At 46.9% G+C, this 15,170-nt stretch overlaps 5 protein-coding genes across 5 annotated transcripts; 1 reads left to right on the top strand and 4 right to left on the bottom strand.

Moving 5' to 3' along the window:
- Positions 1 to 136: 136 nt before the first annotated feature.
- On the bottom strand, positions 137 to 2,611 carry K441DRAFT_650393 (MFS general substrate transporter). Its single transcript, XM_067647025.1, has 7 exons — positions 2,143 to 2,611; positions 1,972 to 2,085; positions 1,774 to 1,906; positions 1,270 to 1,723; positions 1,001 to 1,211; positions 670 to 899; positions 137 to 599 (listed from the first exon to the last, which is right to left on the bottom strand). Exons 1-7 carry the CDS (start codon positions 2,483 to 2,485, stop codon positions 552 to 554), a joined length of 1,533 nt encoding a protein of 510 aa, XP_067510368.1. The 5' UTR covers positions 2,486 to 2,611; the 3' UTR covers positions 137 to 551.
- Positions 2,612 to 4,284: 1,673 nt separating this feature from the next.
- K441DRAFT_672474 (beta-lactamase/transpeptidase-like protein) lies at positions 4,285 to 5,656 on the bottom strand (the record flags this gene model as incomplete). The annotated part of the gene is made up of 4 exons (XM_067650555.1): positions 4,285 to 4,791; positions 4,828 to 4,846; positions 4,929 to 5,409; positions 5,650 to 5,656. 4 exons carry the CDS (start codon positions 5,654 to 5,656, stop codon positions 4,285 to 4,287), a joined length of 1,014 nt encoding a protein of 337 aa, XP_067510367.1.
- A 752-nt stretch (positions 5,657 to 6,408) lies between these two features.
- Positions 6,409 to 8,081, bottom strand: K441DRAFT_451137 (GPI transamidase component PIG-S; the record flags this gene model as incomplete). The annotated part of the gene is made up of 2 exons (XM_067641696.1): positions 6,409 to 7,854; positions 7,908 to 8,081. Coding segments are annotated over 2 exons (1,620 nt in total), but the record flags the coding sequence as incomplete, so codon positions are not given.
- Positions 8,082 to 8,621: 540 nt separating this feature from the next.
- K441DRAFT_650389 (leucine rich repeat protein) lies at positions 8,622 to 11,530 on the bottom strand. The gene is made up of 2 exons (XM_067647024.1): positions 11,184 to 11,530; positions 8,622 to 11,136 (listed from the first exon to the last, which is right to left on the bottom strand). Exons 1-2 carry the CDS (start codon positions 11,371 to 11,373, stop codon positions 8,861 to 8,863), a joined length of 2,466 nt encoding a protein of 821 aa, XP_067510365.1. The 5' UTR covers positions 11,374 to 11,530; the 3' UTR covers positions 8,622 to 8,860.
- A 2,277-nt stretch (positions 11,531 to 13,807) lies between these two features.
- K441DRAFT_691790 (uncharacterized protein) lies at positions 13,808 to 14,747 on the top strand. Its single transcript, XM_067652507.1, has 3 exons — positions 13,808 to 13,976; positions 14,037 to 14,093; positions 14,355 to 14,747. The coding sequence occupies exons 1-3, from the start codon at positions 13,823 to 13,825 to the stop codon at positions 14,645 to 14,647; spliced, it is 504 nt and encodes a 167-aa protein (XP_067510364.1). The 5' UTR covers positions 13,808 to 13,822; the 3' UTR covers positions 14,648 to 14,747.
- Positions 14,748 to 15,170: the final 423 nt, after the last annotated feature.

Below are 15,170 nucleotides of genomic sequence, written 5' to 3'. Positions count from 1 at the left end.
GGGTACGCGAGATGTGCCTAAAGCGAAACGCGATCCACATCCAACCACGCATTTAAACTCCGCCCCACAGAAGAGGAATATTTCTGTCTCTCAGCCGTGAAATAACGAATGTTGATTAGCTTTTTAAAAATGATATGCATTGACTTCCAACAGTATCATCTAGCCTAAACACTGGATTCTTAGCTACAATTCCAAGCACATCCGCCTATGTCTTAGATTTCCACCATTAATTAGTGACAGTGACCCACGCCTTCATCCTAGTTACGAGAAATAGTACTCTGCTTCCATTTTAGACTAACATGACTCAGACTGATATTTCTAAGAGCAAATTATATGCCATCATGTACTTCTCAGCATCCCAGCATCTCTCCGCCAATCAGCCAATCAGTGACGCGGTCGATCCTATATAGGTATCATTTAGAGGTTTTTTTGTCGCAGGGGGCAGAATGTTGGATTGCACACGGCTCCGAGATCTCCAGATTCCAAGAAACTAAGAAAAAGCAGCAAAGCCATGGCGACATGTGCCGGCCCATGTCTGAACTGGTAGAAGTCTAGAAGTGCAACTGTGCGATAACAATAGCTGCTACCAGATACAGGGACTGAATCTATACTGTCAGTTCATAGAGGCATATCAGGCCATATTTGCACGGGAAGAGTGTTCCAACTCACAGCAGAAATGAAATATGGTAACCCCAACCCTACTCCACCCGACTTGATTCCTTGCACCCATGTAACAGTCATAAGAGGCGCTCCAAGAAGCGATCCGAGAGTTTTTGTCAGCATGACGATACTAAAGTCTTGTGTATTGGTATGAGCGTCTTGCAGGGCGATCAAAGGGGATTTGACTAGAGACATTGTGAAAACCGGGAGAGCGGAGCCGAGGGCGTAGATTATGAGTGCTATTGAACCCAAATAATTCTGTCAGTGGCTTTGAAGAGTTGTGTAGGAAGTAGAATGATATATAGGGGCCTAGATTGCATGGATAGATGGAGGCACGAACCAGTCAATAACATCCAGATTTTAAAAGACATAGCAACACAAAGTACTCCCAGAATCGAAATTAGTATACTTATCTCGGTACCGATGAAGTTGAGACGAATTTCAGAGCCGTGAACGCTCTTGCTAGCTATTGATGCGCGAATGATACGTGGAACAAAGACGGTAAGAAGAACTATGTTAACGAGAGCTTTTGCTGAGAGCAGGTAGCCGGCCTGCATCCGTCAGTTATGAGATTCTCCAATCTTATATTGGTAGTGGGGATTTATTTACCTGTGCAAATGTCCACTTGTATCTTTTAGAGATGTATTGTACAAGCAACTTCGTGTCCGAGCTCGCAAGTGCCGTGAGCAAGAATGACGCTAGGAGGAGCTGGAAGTTCCGACGGCCAATAATGAGCCGTATCAGTGTCATTACAGTTTGTATGATGCGATTAGGAAGCCTCTTGTCTGCTTCAAAAGCGTTGGAGTATCTTATTGGGCTTGAGGGCCGTTGCCCGAGCAAAGGATCTGCTTCAGGAGCAGCAGGATCAGGTTGCAGAGAATATTTGCTCGGGTGACTCTTTGTCTCTGGTAGAAAGTATATCGTAGGGATTGCTGCCAAAAGGAGTGCAATGCCTATCCAAAATGGTAACCAGAGGCTCTGGCTCATAGTAAAGGACGCTAGAGAGGGTCCCATAAATGCCACCACATACGAGACGGAGCTGATGTAGGAAAAGTGTGATGCCCTTGTGGTTAAAATCAGTAATACACGAAACTAAAACTGTATAATACTAACCTTTGTAAGTATTCTCGTGTCAGAGCTGCAGTAAGAGCAAATATAGTAGAAGAAAATACACATTCACCACCAAGGACGGCAAGGAAAGGTCCGGCGACTATGGCTTTCGTTGGGAAAATCATGTCAAAATTGCCTAAAAAATTTAGTATCCTAATCTAATAAATGCACGCCGATGAAAATAAAGGGCTGTCTCCGTACCAATGATAAGAACCCAGAAAGACATGAAGATTCGCGGGATCATATTGAGCCAGAGAACAAGTCTAACTCCGAACCTCTCTGCTAGAAAGCTGAATGGAATTGTCACGATAAAGTCTTGAAAATATCAGCTCTGGTGAGTCAAGTATTTCAACATGGCAATATTAAGCTTACCGCAGACAATGACAGTCGTCTCCATAATGCCTTGCAACCATGCCAGCTGCTGTTGAACCTGATTCAGCTTACAAAGCTCCTCCGGGATAGAGCCATCAGGGCCGATTACGGACGGATCGCGCTGGATATAATACTCTCGACATAATCTCAACTCAATCACCCGGTTCAAGGGAAGGTTGTATAGGCTCATGGCCATATTCGTCAAGATAAGCAGCAAGAGCAAGGTCCAGAGGACGGACCGTCCATCCTTACTTTTAGACAAAGTATCCTTAATCGGCTCTACTGCAGGAATTAATATATCCTCTTCAGAGGTAGCGCTGGTGTTGTGAACGTGCTCGTCCATAGCGTCAGCTAACAAAAATGTTAGATATTTGTGGTGCTGATTTTGCTGGCTGCATCTCGGATCAAACCAAGCATAACAGTAGCAGTGGAAGAGAAAGTATTGAATATATTGATCGTTGCATCATCTATTGTAATTTGTTGACACTGAGGATATAACCGAGGCCGTGGTCACGGTCGTGATGTTGGTGAGGTCAGATCGCCGGCACGTGCACTGGATGTCGTCCCAATATTATTTTTCTTTTCGAATATTTTTGTATGTACTAGGATATATTGCAAAGCATACATTCCCAAAGCTTAGGTCGTGAGAACGTATTCATATAGACCTCAGCATTCGACACAGCTTCAGCTTCGGGGGAGAAGCGTCAATTTTATCAGTCAAGCTAAGCTGACTTAAGTCAAGTCAAGTCACAAAGAGCAAGTTCAGTGAAAAAAAAACCTGAGCGTTGAATTTGATCTTGATATCCGAGTTACATTGTTCAAGTCTACATGTTGCGTTATGCTTCAGAACTCCCAAGCGCTCAACCAGTTACCTAACGCCCTGACAGACCCATGTTGCGTTATGCTTCAGAACTCCCAAGCGCTCAACCAGTTACCTAACGCCCTGACAGACCCAGTGGCGGTCGGACACTCCTGTTCACCAGTTTGTCAAGAAGAGCGGGAGCCTTAAAGCAGCATTACTTTTGTTCTTCTCGCTGCTAGCAAACGCCGAAGTGCAATGGCGATGCCTTTCACAGGAGACCGCTGACAGCCCGGTGGTTCTCGATCTGCTGTTGATTCCAAATCCCACTGTGATTCCGTGGCCTGCGGGTTCTACCGATCGCGATCAAACCCCTCGCAGATCCTGAGCCTAGCCGAAGTCTGATGGGTTTGAGCCATCTCGCTGAGACCTTCAAGTTCAGAATCCTTTATATAAGTATCGTCGATCCGAAGTAGCCTGGCAAGCCGGTGGAGTGAGCAGATCGAGAGACCTTACATTTCCGTTAGCCATCAGGTGGGCTGCTGGCCTTCTTCCAATGTGTGCATGGTGTCGCATCGCCAAAGAGCAAGCTTCACTGCTCCAACAGAGGTTGATGACTGGCTTGAGTGATGAAAACGAAAATGCGGAACTGTCGGTGCCTCAAGCGGACGTCCCTCACTCAGGTAGTCCTCCAAAGACAAGCCTTGGGTGGGACAGCTGTAGTGACGAATTCCGTAGCTTACACGAGGACTTTCTCGGTCCAGACAGTGGGGACAAAGTAGCGTGGGCTTTGAGCTCTGAAAGACCGGTGAGGAAAAAGAAAGGAAGAAAGTGGAGGGAGGAAGAAAATATATAGACGGCGAAGTGCGCTAGTGCCAACTGCCAAGATTTCTGAAGAGATGCTGCCTGGTCTAAAAGATTAAATGAAATATTATAGCGGAACTTTCCGGGTAGACTCGAGAGCAAGCTGCCAGGAAGCCTTGACTTAGCCAAATAGGCAATCTTTAGCCATCAAATATCCCAGCAAAAGTTGAGCATAGCCGACCCTATTGACAATACTAACATAGAAAGAGATTTATAGGCTTCCTGAAACCTTACTTCACTCTAGGCCATCATAAATCGCCTTCTCAGCCACAAACCACGACCAAAGCACTCCCATGTCCCCGAATGGAAGAACTTGACTCTCAATCATACTCGCAATACCCTTTTCGCGATCAACCCACCAAAACAAATTGCTCAATCCAACCCACCACGCTGTGTTAGCGCCTCTACCTGTAGCTCCGGGGCAATCGTCAAGAAGGAAAGGCCCCAGCCCTGCGGCGGGTTACCTTCCTGGGATAGAGTTATGGGGTCGAGTTGGATAGCTCAGGCTTCGCGGATGACGGTCTACCACGGGCGAAGTTGGGTTGGCCAGGGATCCGGTTCTCCCACACTGTAGCAATGGTCGACGGAGACAGAATTTTGGCGCCGGCAGTCGGGAATGTGCCGTCGTTGAGGAGCGTTGCGAGGATTTCTGGGAAATAGTCGGACGGCGGCATGGCTTGAGTTCTATTAGAAGGGGTAGATAGCTTACGGCAGTATTCGATCAACTTTGCGAAGCAGCCGCCACCACCAGGATTGAAGATTCTTGCCTGCTCCTCTTCGGTCTCTGCCGTCAATGGGCGTCGGCAGAGGTAATCACGCTCTTCAACGGAGCTATCATTTGCACGTTGATGCATGCTTGCCAGTTGTGCTTTCATCTCTTTACTCGGAAACACGTTCATATTCTTTAAGCTGAGTGGTTCTAAGATATATTTCTTTAAGTAGCTGTTGAGTTTGAGACCTGAGACGCGCTTGGCAAGAACACCGGCCTAGTCGATGTTAATCTGCAATTATGCCATCAATACATCTCCACTACCGCAAATACTAAGGAATGAAGAGTAGTTGCGTAGGTAGTCAAGCCAATCGTATGAATGGGGGGAACATACGTCGTACTCCCACATTTTACCACGTTGGTTCACCAGCGGCATGCTTAACATCTCCTTCGCACATAAACTCATCATAGCCAATGAATCTCCCAAAATCCCTTAGTCTCGCATCGAAGAAAGAATATCCAAATCCGGCGGTATGTGTTAACAGCATCCTCAATGTGACACCACCTTCCTTAGCAACCAACTTTCCATTATCAATCACCTTCACATCCTTCAACTCTGGCGCTATCTTCTCAACAAGCTTCGCATCATCTAGAGCTAGTTTACCCTGCTCAACAAGCTGCATACATGCGATAGATGTTATAAGTTTGGTGCAAGAGGCAATCCAAAAGACCGTGTCAAGCGTCATGGGTTCTTTAGTCGTGGCGCCGTGGGTTCCAGAGGGATGTTCGACGAGGCTTTTGCCTGTCTTGTCGACCGAAATGAGGATAAGGCCTGGGACACCGGTGGAGGGGTCTGAGGTAACGCCATCAAGGATGTTTTTGACATTTTGTGTAGCTTAAGCGGATATAGGCATGATGAATAAAAGAGGCCAAACAACGTATTAGGGATAGAGTAGCCGATAACGCGCTCAGATTTTACTTTAGTATTGTATTGCATAGTTTGAAAATGGAGTTGAAGGAAGTAATGTGTGAATTAAGCCTGTCTCTTACGATGACCCGACACTGATTTATAGTTACAGCTTTCGAGCCCCAGGTTGTCTTACAACAAGCCCCACTTTAGTTCCTTACCCCGTACCAGACATACCTAGGCATTTCAAGCGGCGCTAGTACACTTTAATCGTAAATATTCCTTGCGGCGTTACCTGAACTGGGGATTGATCGGAGGCGTCAGAGAATGTACCAGCAAGGCCCGTTTCCAGTACATGTCATGAAATCCTGGTCGCGCGTCACCCCATGAATGGATTTTGAGTAATTCGTAATATATGCCCAAGTCATTCTTAGAATATGACAATCAAGTTCAATGCCTTAGGCTTGCCATTTCTGTGATTCCGGAAGAGCGTAAGGCCGTGCTGAGGCCCACCCATAAGAACAGTGAAAACATCGGACGTCCGGAAGTTGAGAAACGCATGGTACTAGTTGGGGGTCCTTTGCCGATCTGCAGGAATATCGCTAGGAATCCGACCGAACTGAAGCCGTGCTATTACCGATCAAACAAGGGTCTCGTTGCGTGTCGAAGCTGCCCAATAAAAATATTTTGAATCTGTCAATGCCTTCTGGCAAGTCTGAAAAACCCGAGCGATGGTCTAAAGCATAGGCTGACTAAGCTGGTAACTGTAATCCTTCTAGTTCGCGCTCCCTCAAAGCGCATCCCTCGTGTTTGCATCTGCAGAGAAATGCTCTTTCTTCTCAATTGACGTCCTTCAATTGAGCGTAAGCTGATGTGCTCTATAACGCCTCAATAAAGCAGCGGCCGTGAACGGAAGCATTTTCAAACAAACTCGTGAAGCAGCTCCGCATTGTGTTATGCTAAGCCCTTCTTTCTACTTCGTGACAGGTTCTTAAGCTCTTTTAGCGCCGCCATCAACAAGGGCACAGCCACCGGACCAAGTAGGGGAAGATACACAGCAACCTTATGTTCGTCCGGGAAGTACACTTGGCCAACCATTGATCTCTCGAAGAAAGCCTTTTCAGCCTCTGCCTCGGCAACTCTCGCATGTTCTAGAGCGCTGTGAAATCTCCCTTCACGAAGGTCGTTACATGCTTGATGAAGATGGACAATAGTCTGATCGACTGACTTCGCAACAGTATCTGGGATTGAAATTGACGGTAACGCCCTTGTAAGCCGAGCTAGGGCTCCGAGTGTAGAAGATGCTGAAAAGAGGAGAGATGCTGCACGCACTCTTTTCAGAGTTGATAGCCGCAAAGGAAGAGATGCTGGAGATTGCGGGAGCCCAAGCAGAGAAAACAGTTGATTTGAAAAAGTGAGCATGGCTGGTCGCAGCGCGTCCTTGGTTACAGTGACTGGAGTTTGTGTATCCATTTGCGTCAAGGGATTGAGGATAAGGACACCGCCCCATTGCGGGATTAGCCAGCTATTGCCTCCATTCTCTCTGACCAGTAGTGGTGAGTGATTCTGGTCTGGTACGTAAAGGACAAAGTTTACGGTTGGTCCAGCCCCAATGCTTGGGCTTAAAGGCCATTCCGCGGCATTGATGAACCCGCTGAGATCCTCCTTACACAGTGTCCAAGCCTTCCATTCCGAGTCATATTCCGGCTGGTGGATTGAGGGGGAGAAAGTAGCATAGAGCTGGACTTGGGTATCGACCGTGAAGTTACTTATCGAGGAAAGGGACTCAAGCAGTGGGGAGAGATATTCCTGAAGAGTAGACTCGATTTCCCATGAAGATGGCGCGGCAGTAGGAGTAAAGAGTGAGAAAGTCAAGTGGTAAGTTGGGGCATATTTGAAGGCCCGAGTGGATTGCCGTTCGAGTGAAGCTGTAGTTTCTGGTGATAATGATTTAATCTTTGAATTGTGCGCAGTAGAGCTGGTGGAAAGAAGATATGCGAGTGTTGCCTGCTCTTCGGCGAAAACTTTTTGCAATTCATTCGCAATGAATGTAGCCAGTGGGGAGGAAGTCGAAGAGGAAGGAGGAATCTGATTCGAGGTGTAATAGACATCCAAGGTCGGCGAGTAGGGCTGAAGCTCAGAACGTGGCGCAGAGCCACTCTCTCCAGGTATCAATCTGATTGATAATGCTATGTCTTCATCATTGGTACTGCCGTGAAGTTCAGTATCCTTGTAATTTGTAATGACCGGCATTTCCTGGGAAGTATTGGAGGTTGTGGAAGATTCTGCTAGAAGCAAGCGCAGGTGATGCGCAGAGAACTCATTCAGATCGTCAAGTGCATGTTGAGTGGTCCGAAGAAGATGCTGGGCATCTTGGGATGGCAGCGCAGGAGCTTCGACGGCAATACGCAGTGGAAATACAGGACGACAGATCTAGAGCACAAGCATCATTAGTGGTAGTCGAGCGACAGATGAAGAGATCGAACCTTTCCATCAGCCCAATCCGTCATTACTTGCAGAGGAAGGTCTGCTCGGTAGATTGCTGTAGTCTTCCACCATACCGGCAATCCGACTAGAATGACGACGGCCCAAAAGGACAGAATTACAAGGCGTCTTGTCCATATTGCTTCCTTACTCTCTGGCGGAGGCTCTTTCTTTGCGGTGACTGTAGCAATGACTTTTCCAGAAGTGGATCCATCAGCCGCATTTGGATTCAAGCTCAAAGACGTATCTGCGCTTGCCCTAGGCGACATGTTGTGGATTTTCCGAGTCTGCTATACGAGAAGCTTACCTGAGATACCGCTGTTTGACATTCATCTTAAAGTCTTGGCAGGGACTTTCAACAACTTCTGCATGGGTCTCGAGAAACCAAAACCGAATATTTATCTACTCCAGCATACGATGACTTCAAGCTTGTTAAATCTTTTCTTTCTACAACCCTGGCTATATAATTGTTCGCGATCTTGGTGGTTTATACACGAGATTGGATATCCTAGTTTTCATTTTGGATATGCTCTTGGTGCATTTTCGGACACTAAGCGACCCGACGTGCCATAGTAACCTTCGGTACTTTGCATTGTCTCAAGATGAAACAGTAGAGGAAGGGATACTTTGGTTTCTAGAGACAGACTAAACCACAATACACCGAATTAGTAGAACTTTGATCCCTGTGCTCTTATATCTCAAAAAGCGTAGCAATCTCATTCGACAAGTGATTCACATTCAGAGACCTATGATATTTCTACTACTGGCAACTTAGAATCTGCTAGATAAATGCCATGTGCCCGGCAAAGCGAGCGAAGCCAAATAGGGTATCGTGCTAAATCAATCTAATTCGACCTGCTGATAGTAAAAGTCTCCAAGAGCATTTTTCCTCGCACTCTGCTAGATTCCCTCATATGCCGGTCGGCAAAACATTTAGTATTAATCCCCAATCCAATCACCGGTACCTATATCCTGACTCAAAACGATTGCCATAGTAATCCAAGGCTCCGCTCGGCTGACCTGCTGGCTGCCTAATGACCGTAATATCTCCGGGCCAATATCCTTCAACAGTCGGATCAATCTCTCCTCGCTCTAAAGCGGCCTCAAAAGCGGCCTTTCGGTCCTTGCGAAAACTGGACAGCTCAGATATGAAATCTAACTTCAGGGGCCACTGGCTCTCTGGCTGACATGTCGGCAATTTGATCGGTGAAGCAACGATTAACCCGCTCATTGCGGCAAGAGGAAGATGTCGTCCAGGCTCATGGTCCGGGAGACCACATTCTTCATCGCCAAAGAACGAGAAGTCATGGGTGGCCGCATCCCAGAATGCTTCCGTGTCGGCATCTTCCGTGGAAGATTTGGTAGGATAGCGGCGCCAACTCGTAGAAATCTTTTTCGGTGGTTGCGGAGGCGGTGCCATTTCTAACACGATTCGGCGTAACGCAAAGAGACTACGAGCATATTCCCTTTCTCCAACCACACGAGTCCGCCCTGGTGGTAAGATGTACGTGAATCGTGCGCGGAGTTTAGCCATTTCGTGCTCTTCGGCACAATCCTTGATGAATTGGATCAATCGATGAAGTATTTCAGGGCGATCTGTCTTTGTCGGCACATCTGTGAGAATCAGAGTGTGCATTTTGGGAAGCATTCCAGGGTGAAGGCAATATTCCTGGGATTGTCTTAACTCCAAGCGAGATCGACGATCCTCGATGTAATAGGTTGAGGTACGGTGTGAGTATATACTACCTTGCGGCCCCTCATTACTATTTAGAGACGGACTCCTCGCTCTACCCTCAAAAGAGCACATAAGCGGAGATAGGCCCTGGTGTGAATCCACGAGTGGACTAACTGGTGATAAGGGATCGTCGGAGTGTAGAGGTTCGGGGGCAAAGGCGCTCCTCCGTCGTATTTCTGGGTTCCGTTCTAATGTAATTTCAATTGTGGGAGCACGTGAGGTTATCGATGAGATTTCTGATTCTGAGACGTTGTCCCCGGATGGAACGCTTTCTGGAGTGTTTGTGTTCTCTGTCTTCGGCGAATCTCCAAGAAGCTCCTGAGGTTGCATCGTGTCACCCGGAAGCTCGAATACAGCGGTCTCGTTAGCATCAAGTTCCGAGGCTAGCGGCTCTGTTGATCCAAGTTCATGAGCACCCTCTGGTTGATATACAGCCAGATCTCCTTCCATTTCTGCGCGTTGAGGAGAAGTCGGTGGAGCGGAAGCTTCTTCCATAACAACGGCACAGTTGATTCGGAGGTAAACCATCCGTTCTGATGCACATTCCGCAAGAACTTGAGTAAGCTTCTCTGCACCAGGCATCCTGAAATCGTCCTCACGTTCCTCCATAGATAGCGATCGGGGCCTTTGAAATGCCTGGGTTAGGGTACCAACATCCAAGACTTGTAGTCTTTTTGACCTTATTAATCCTGATACACCTTCGACCGTCATCTGATTATTCGAGATATATAAATGTGTAACGCCGGCGTCGTGCGCATCCTCAATGGCAAGGCGACCAACAAAACCGTGTGTTAATTTTGTGCGAAGGTGCCGATCAAGATCCTCACTTCCAATGTTGTCGTAGCTTTCTGAAGGCCAGTTGCCCTGAACAGGAGTGAAAGGTATACGCTGCCGCGTTGAAAGCGCTGGACTAGCATCTTTCACGCAATGGTCGAGTAACATACGCGCACTAGAGTCGGTTAACAGGTTGTCGCGAACATCCAGACTACGAACTCTTGTTCCAATTGATATAGCGATAGAAGTAAAATCATTGTCTTTCAAACCGAGGCCTCGGAGTTTTAGAACACGAAGATTTGGAACGAGTTGAAGCGTACTGAAAATAGCTGAATGTTTGGCAGCAATTGTTCTTGACAAATCCAGAGATATTAATTCAGGAAAGTGTGAAAGAGCTTCCTCAAGACCTGTCGATGTCGCATTCGAACAGTTGGATGCGTCCAATAGGCGTAATCCGTAAGCCGGAAAAATATCCCCTTGCAATGAGCGGCGGGTAAGACTCGGATAGCGAAGCGTAAGTAATGAAGCGTGGTCAAAGAAGGGCAACCCGTTCACGATAAGTGATTGGAGACGTGGTAGACGTTCAAGGACATCTCTTAACCAGTCTGTATGCGGCCCTCCATAGATTTCGGCATGCGCCGGCGGAAGGTGGAGGGTGTGTGTTAACTCTCTAACATAAAGACGTGCCCAAGAGAGCGTCCGCTTGAATCGCACCAAGGCAACTAGAACTGTTCAGTATCCCATTATCAACTCTAGGTAACTTCTGTACCGTATACAGTGTCATTCTGCGCGCCAAAGTGAGACGCAGGATTTCCCCATAGTTGCGGGGCGAAAATCTCATGCCATTTTTGACAGACGAGCGCAGCATTGCAAAGATCGCGCGACAGAATGTATCCTGCGACTATCCTCCAATGATCCTTAGTAATGGCAGTCTCATAAGATGGAAGCGCGTCGTCCATCCTGAGTGGAGTAGAATGTGTCTCCAATACGAGCGCAACGTTTTTTGAAAGTCTAAGCCGGGGGCGGCAGTCAAGAAAAAGGAAGGGTTTCGGAGAATAGCATCATAATGCTTATATTAAGGCATACTTCTAATACGAGTACGAGCGACTTTTGCAGGTGAGCTAATCCTGACAAAAGGGCGGGCGGCCTGGTGACGTTGCTCGGCTTTGCAGATATTGAACCCGCTCCAATCATGTAGCGTAACTTCCAGAACGTGTCTATGATCCGAGCGTATTTCGTATCACTAACAACGCCCAGTGGTTTAAACACAATTACTGCCCCGTCGTGCCTCTCCTCATCAGCTCTACTATGGAACGGGCTGTATCAGCATTTCCCTAATCTAAAGTAGCCACCATACGGTGACCAGCGAAGTCGGCTTCCGCCCCAGCACGCTCCAAAACTTTTTCCCGCCCTTTACCAAGGCGTTTTGTGAAGCTGGCCTATCCCTTCGGCTGGTAGATTTAGTCCTAAGGTTATCGATAAGAGCTAGCCAATAGAATCAATGGGATCAAGGCTCCGTGACGGTGCGCGTACTTTTTATTCTGGAGTTCGCGCACGGTCCAACTCTCATAGGACGTCACCGTTGCAAGTTTAACTCTTCATAAGCAGCCGCTCTAATTGTCTTATCACTTATATACCTCTGCCCCTATAGCAACATTAAACCTATCCCTTAACACATTGGGTTGCGTCTATCTATTATCAGTAAGGACTAGCCAATTAAATCAACCGAATTGAATCGTCGTACTCAGGAATATGAGGCTGGTGAAATTTACAAAATCTTATATAAAACGATCTATATAGCTTATTCTTTAGAGTTTAATATGAGGTAACCAACACTAGTCCTTTCTGCGGAACGGAATCTAACATATTTTACACCTAAAATATGTCCTCGGCGCTCGCGCAGTCTATTAGGTGCACGCGTAATTAAGAGTGGTGTTTTGGTATTCTGCGCACGGACCAGATTTCAGATGCTGACAGGCTTGCAAATCATTCAACGAGGCTTCAATATTGAATTGAATTGAATGCCAAGACTCAATCAATCCTCAACTAAGAGCAGGCCTTGGCAACGCATTCAATCTGGAGGCCCTGATTTAATTGAGTTGATTGAAAAATATTAAAGCGTTTGATATTATATAGAAATATACTAAAGTTCATATACGGTAATGCCCTAAACCTTATTTTTGTTAGTGTTCCTTACATAAAAAAGTTTATTCGAGAATTACCCGTTATTTACACCATATCGGCGGCGGTTTTACTTAGATGATATCTACAAACAATCGCGATAAGTACGACGATTAGCTTAACGTAGGTAACGGGGTTTTGACCGATCCCTGGATTTTGACCGATTTAAAGTTTTACTAGTTGTTTGTCGGCGAGTCGGCGTTTTGACGAACTTTGATTTTCAAATCGGTCAAAACCAAGGGATCGGTCAAAACCCCGTTACCTACGTTACACAAGCAGGTCACCCCAAGGACGTTCACTGCACCGATCCGATTGCTTATTAGCACGTCTGCACGAACGTCTGCACAAATGCTTGCACAAAGCTCTACTCGAAGCCCTATCGAAGCTCTATCGAAGCTTTGCTCAAAGCTCTATCAAACCGTCTGGTGCTTGACATTTTGGGGTTTAGGACTATCTAACGTGGCTCCAGAGCTGTGGGGTGGTTAGGGTCGGTATGTGTTTTATTCGGGCAGTATATAGCTAGGTCTTGGGGGGTGGGGGGGTTAAAGAGGCTCGGGGGGAATATTCGCGGAGTCGACCCAATAAGACTCGTCGAGAAATTTCGACCCCTAATTTTAGAACTTTATATTAGTTAAAATGCATAAATAAGTATATAGATAAATAAAGCGGCCCTTAAAATACAATCGATTACCTTTTAAAGTGGTTAACCGGCTAACCAGTACAAGGGGGTAACATGAATAGTTCAGACGCCCCCCCTGCTTTTTTGGAGAGGAAAATAAGCGAGCCCCAAGTAATATAGCAGGGCTAGGTTATTTTGTGTACCATACTAGCAGGGGGGGCGTCTGAGGCATTGATGTTACCCTTTGTAGAGATACATTACTAGCATCGCAGAGGCAAGTGCAGGGGTTATATCACGCTAGCAGGGGTTTAATAAAGCTAGTAGGGGTTTTATATAAAGCTATACTAGTTAAGTACTAGCGAGATTTACTGTCTCGTTTGCCGTCTGAGTCGCTTACTGAGATAACATACCTACCTTCGCACCTTCACGTTTTCGAGGGTAATCACACAATGAAAACTCAGGACTCCCCGGACACTCAAGTTCTTCGTTTTCCGAAGGCGCCGCCCTCGGTAAAATCGCCGCCTTGAACACCAGATCTTAAAAATGGCCTCCAGTACTCCTTCGAGCGCGCAATTGCAATTGACCATATCTGCCGACAACCTACCATTATGATGGCCAATAATGCGAATCTCGATCCATGGGATATCTATTTACCCCCATTGGAGGACCTTTTCCAAACGCCAGAGCTTGAGGCTCCCCATACCCTGCAGAACGTCGATTTTGCAGACACCGCTGGTTCTCCAAATCTTGAATTTGTGCTTGGTCAGTCGATGGTTTAATGTTTCGGGTTCTAGCCTGGCTGACTTAGAAATCCTTCATCAGATGACTCCTTACTACCCATTGGCATGGCGGAACCTCAGACGGAATCCATGTCCCACGGTGTGCCTCCGATCTCTTATCACAGTGTTACACGATCCAGCGAGGGGAAGCCATTCCCCTGCACCTACTGCGAAAAAACTTCCAAAAATATATACGAATGGAAGAGGCACGAGGTCACCCACGGTCCCAAGATGTGGATTTGCATGCCTGACTAGTCGGCCGTTGTGAACGATCGATGTGTCTTTTGCGGCCAGGCAAATCCACCTGCGGCACATTTGGATACTCACGAAATTGAGCCCTGCTTGGCTATACCAATTAAAGAAAGGGCGTATTCGAGAAAGGATCAATTACGCAACCACGTTCGAGCCAAGCACCTCAAGGAATATCCGACTCCCGCTCAATGGGACGGTGGAGCATCTCGCTTGATGAATGTCAATAACGAGATTCTGAACAACTGGCGCCGTGATACGACAACGGAGACCCTTGACCCAGCTAACCTGCGGTGTAATATTTGCGAAGCAGAGCTTGGGAGCTGGCAGGACAGGGTGAATCATGTCGGCGAGCATCTTCGAATCATGCAGAAGCAGCAAGAGGAGGCCGAGCTAAGGATGTAGACAGCATTCTCCATGCCTCTGCGAAAGAAGCAATTACTGGTCATCAATACTTGAATGTCGTGATCGAAGGCAAAGCTCAGACTGGGGACGCATTTATTACTGATTGGGGTGGAGATGCACAGGGCTATCTCATACGTATAATGACGTGAATGTGAACAAAGACGGAAGAGCGTAGATTCAAAACAAGTACGGAGGGAAGGAATTTTTGGCAAGATTAGATATGGCTCTGATTTCATGCGATTGAACTATCCTTTATCTTTTTGGTTTCGGGACTTCCGAGAGCAGTGTATTTGAGAATCTATTTCCAAGATCTGCAGCATTCCAGGCTAGCTCGGCGTGAATTTCGGAAGTGAGCGCAGAATCTGTCTCCCAGGCGACGCCATCGTAACGTTCACCAAAGCTAACACTCATTTCTGGGAAGTTAAGAGGGGAGTAATGCCTCTTTTAGCATTCATTGTTCTTTAAATGCTGGATTCAAGGTCGGACCTAATTGGTGCCAAGACCTCATGTGCATGACTGGAAG

This window comes from Cenococcum geophilum, assembly GCF_001692895.1.
Source record: "Cenococcum geophilum 1.58 unplaced genomic scaffold K441scaffold_1, whole genome shotgun sequence".
In the NCBI taxonomy this organism is placed as follows: Eukaryota; Fungi; Ascomycota; class Dothideomycetes; order Gloniales; family Gloniaceae; genus Cenococcum; species Cenococcum geophilum.
The sequence above is the reverse complement of the archived record's forward strand: the minus strand, read 5'-3'. Positions and strand labels throughout refer to the sequence as shown.

Coding starts and splice junctions, on each gene's coding strand:
- K441DRAFT_650393 (XM_067647025.1), bottom strand. CDS start 2,485: ATGGACGAGCACGTTCACAACACCAGCGCTACCTCTGAAGAGGATATA. Junction 2,086..2,142: donor GACGACTGTCATTGTCTGCG/GTAAGCTTAATA, acceptor GATATTTTCAAG/ACTTTATCGTGACAATTCCA. Junction 1,212..1,269: donor ACAAGTGGACATTTGCACAG/GTAAATAAATCC, acceptor TGACGGATGCAG/GCCGGCTACCTGCTCTCAGC.
- K441DRAFT_650389 (XM_067647024.1), bottom strand. CDS start 11,373: ATGGACGACGCGCTTCCATCTTATGAGACTGCCATTACTAAGGATCAT. Junction 11,137..11,183: donor GCAGAATGACACTGTATACG/GTACAGAAGTTA, acceptor GAACAGTTCTAG/TTGCCTTGGTGCGATTCAAG.
- K441DRAFT_691790 (XM_067652507.1), top strand. CDS start 13,823: ATGATGGCCAATAATGCGAATCTCGATCCATGGGATATCTATTTACCC. Junction 13,977..14,036: donor AAATCTTGAATTTGTGCTTG/GTCAGTCGATGG, acceptor ATCCTTCATCAG/ATGACTCCTTACTACCCATT. Junction 14,094..14,354: donor GACGGAATCCATGTCCCACG/GTGTGCCTCCGA, acceptor TACCAATTAAAG/AAAGGGCGTATTCGAGAAAG.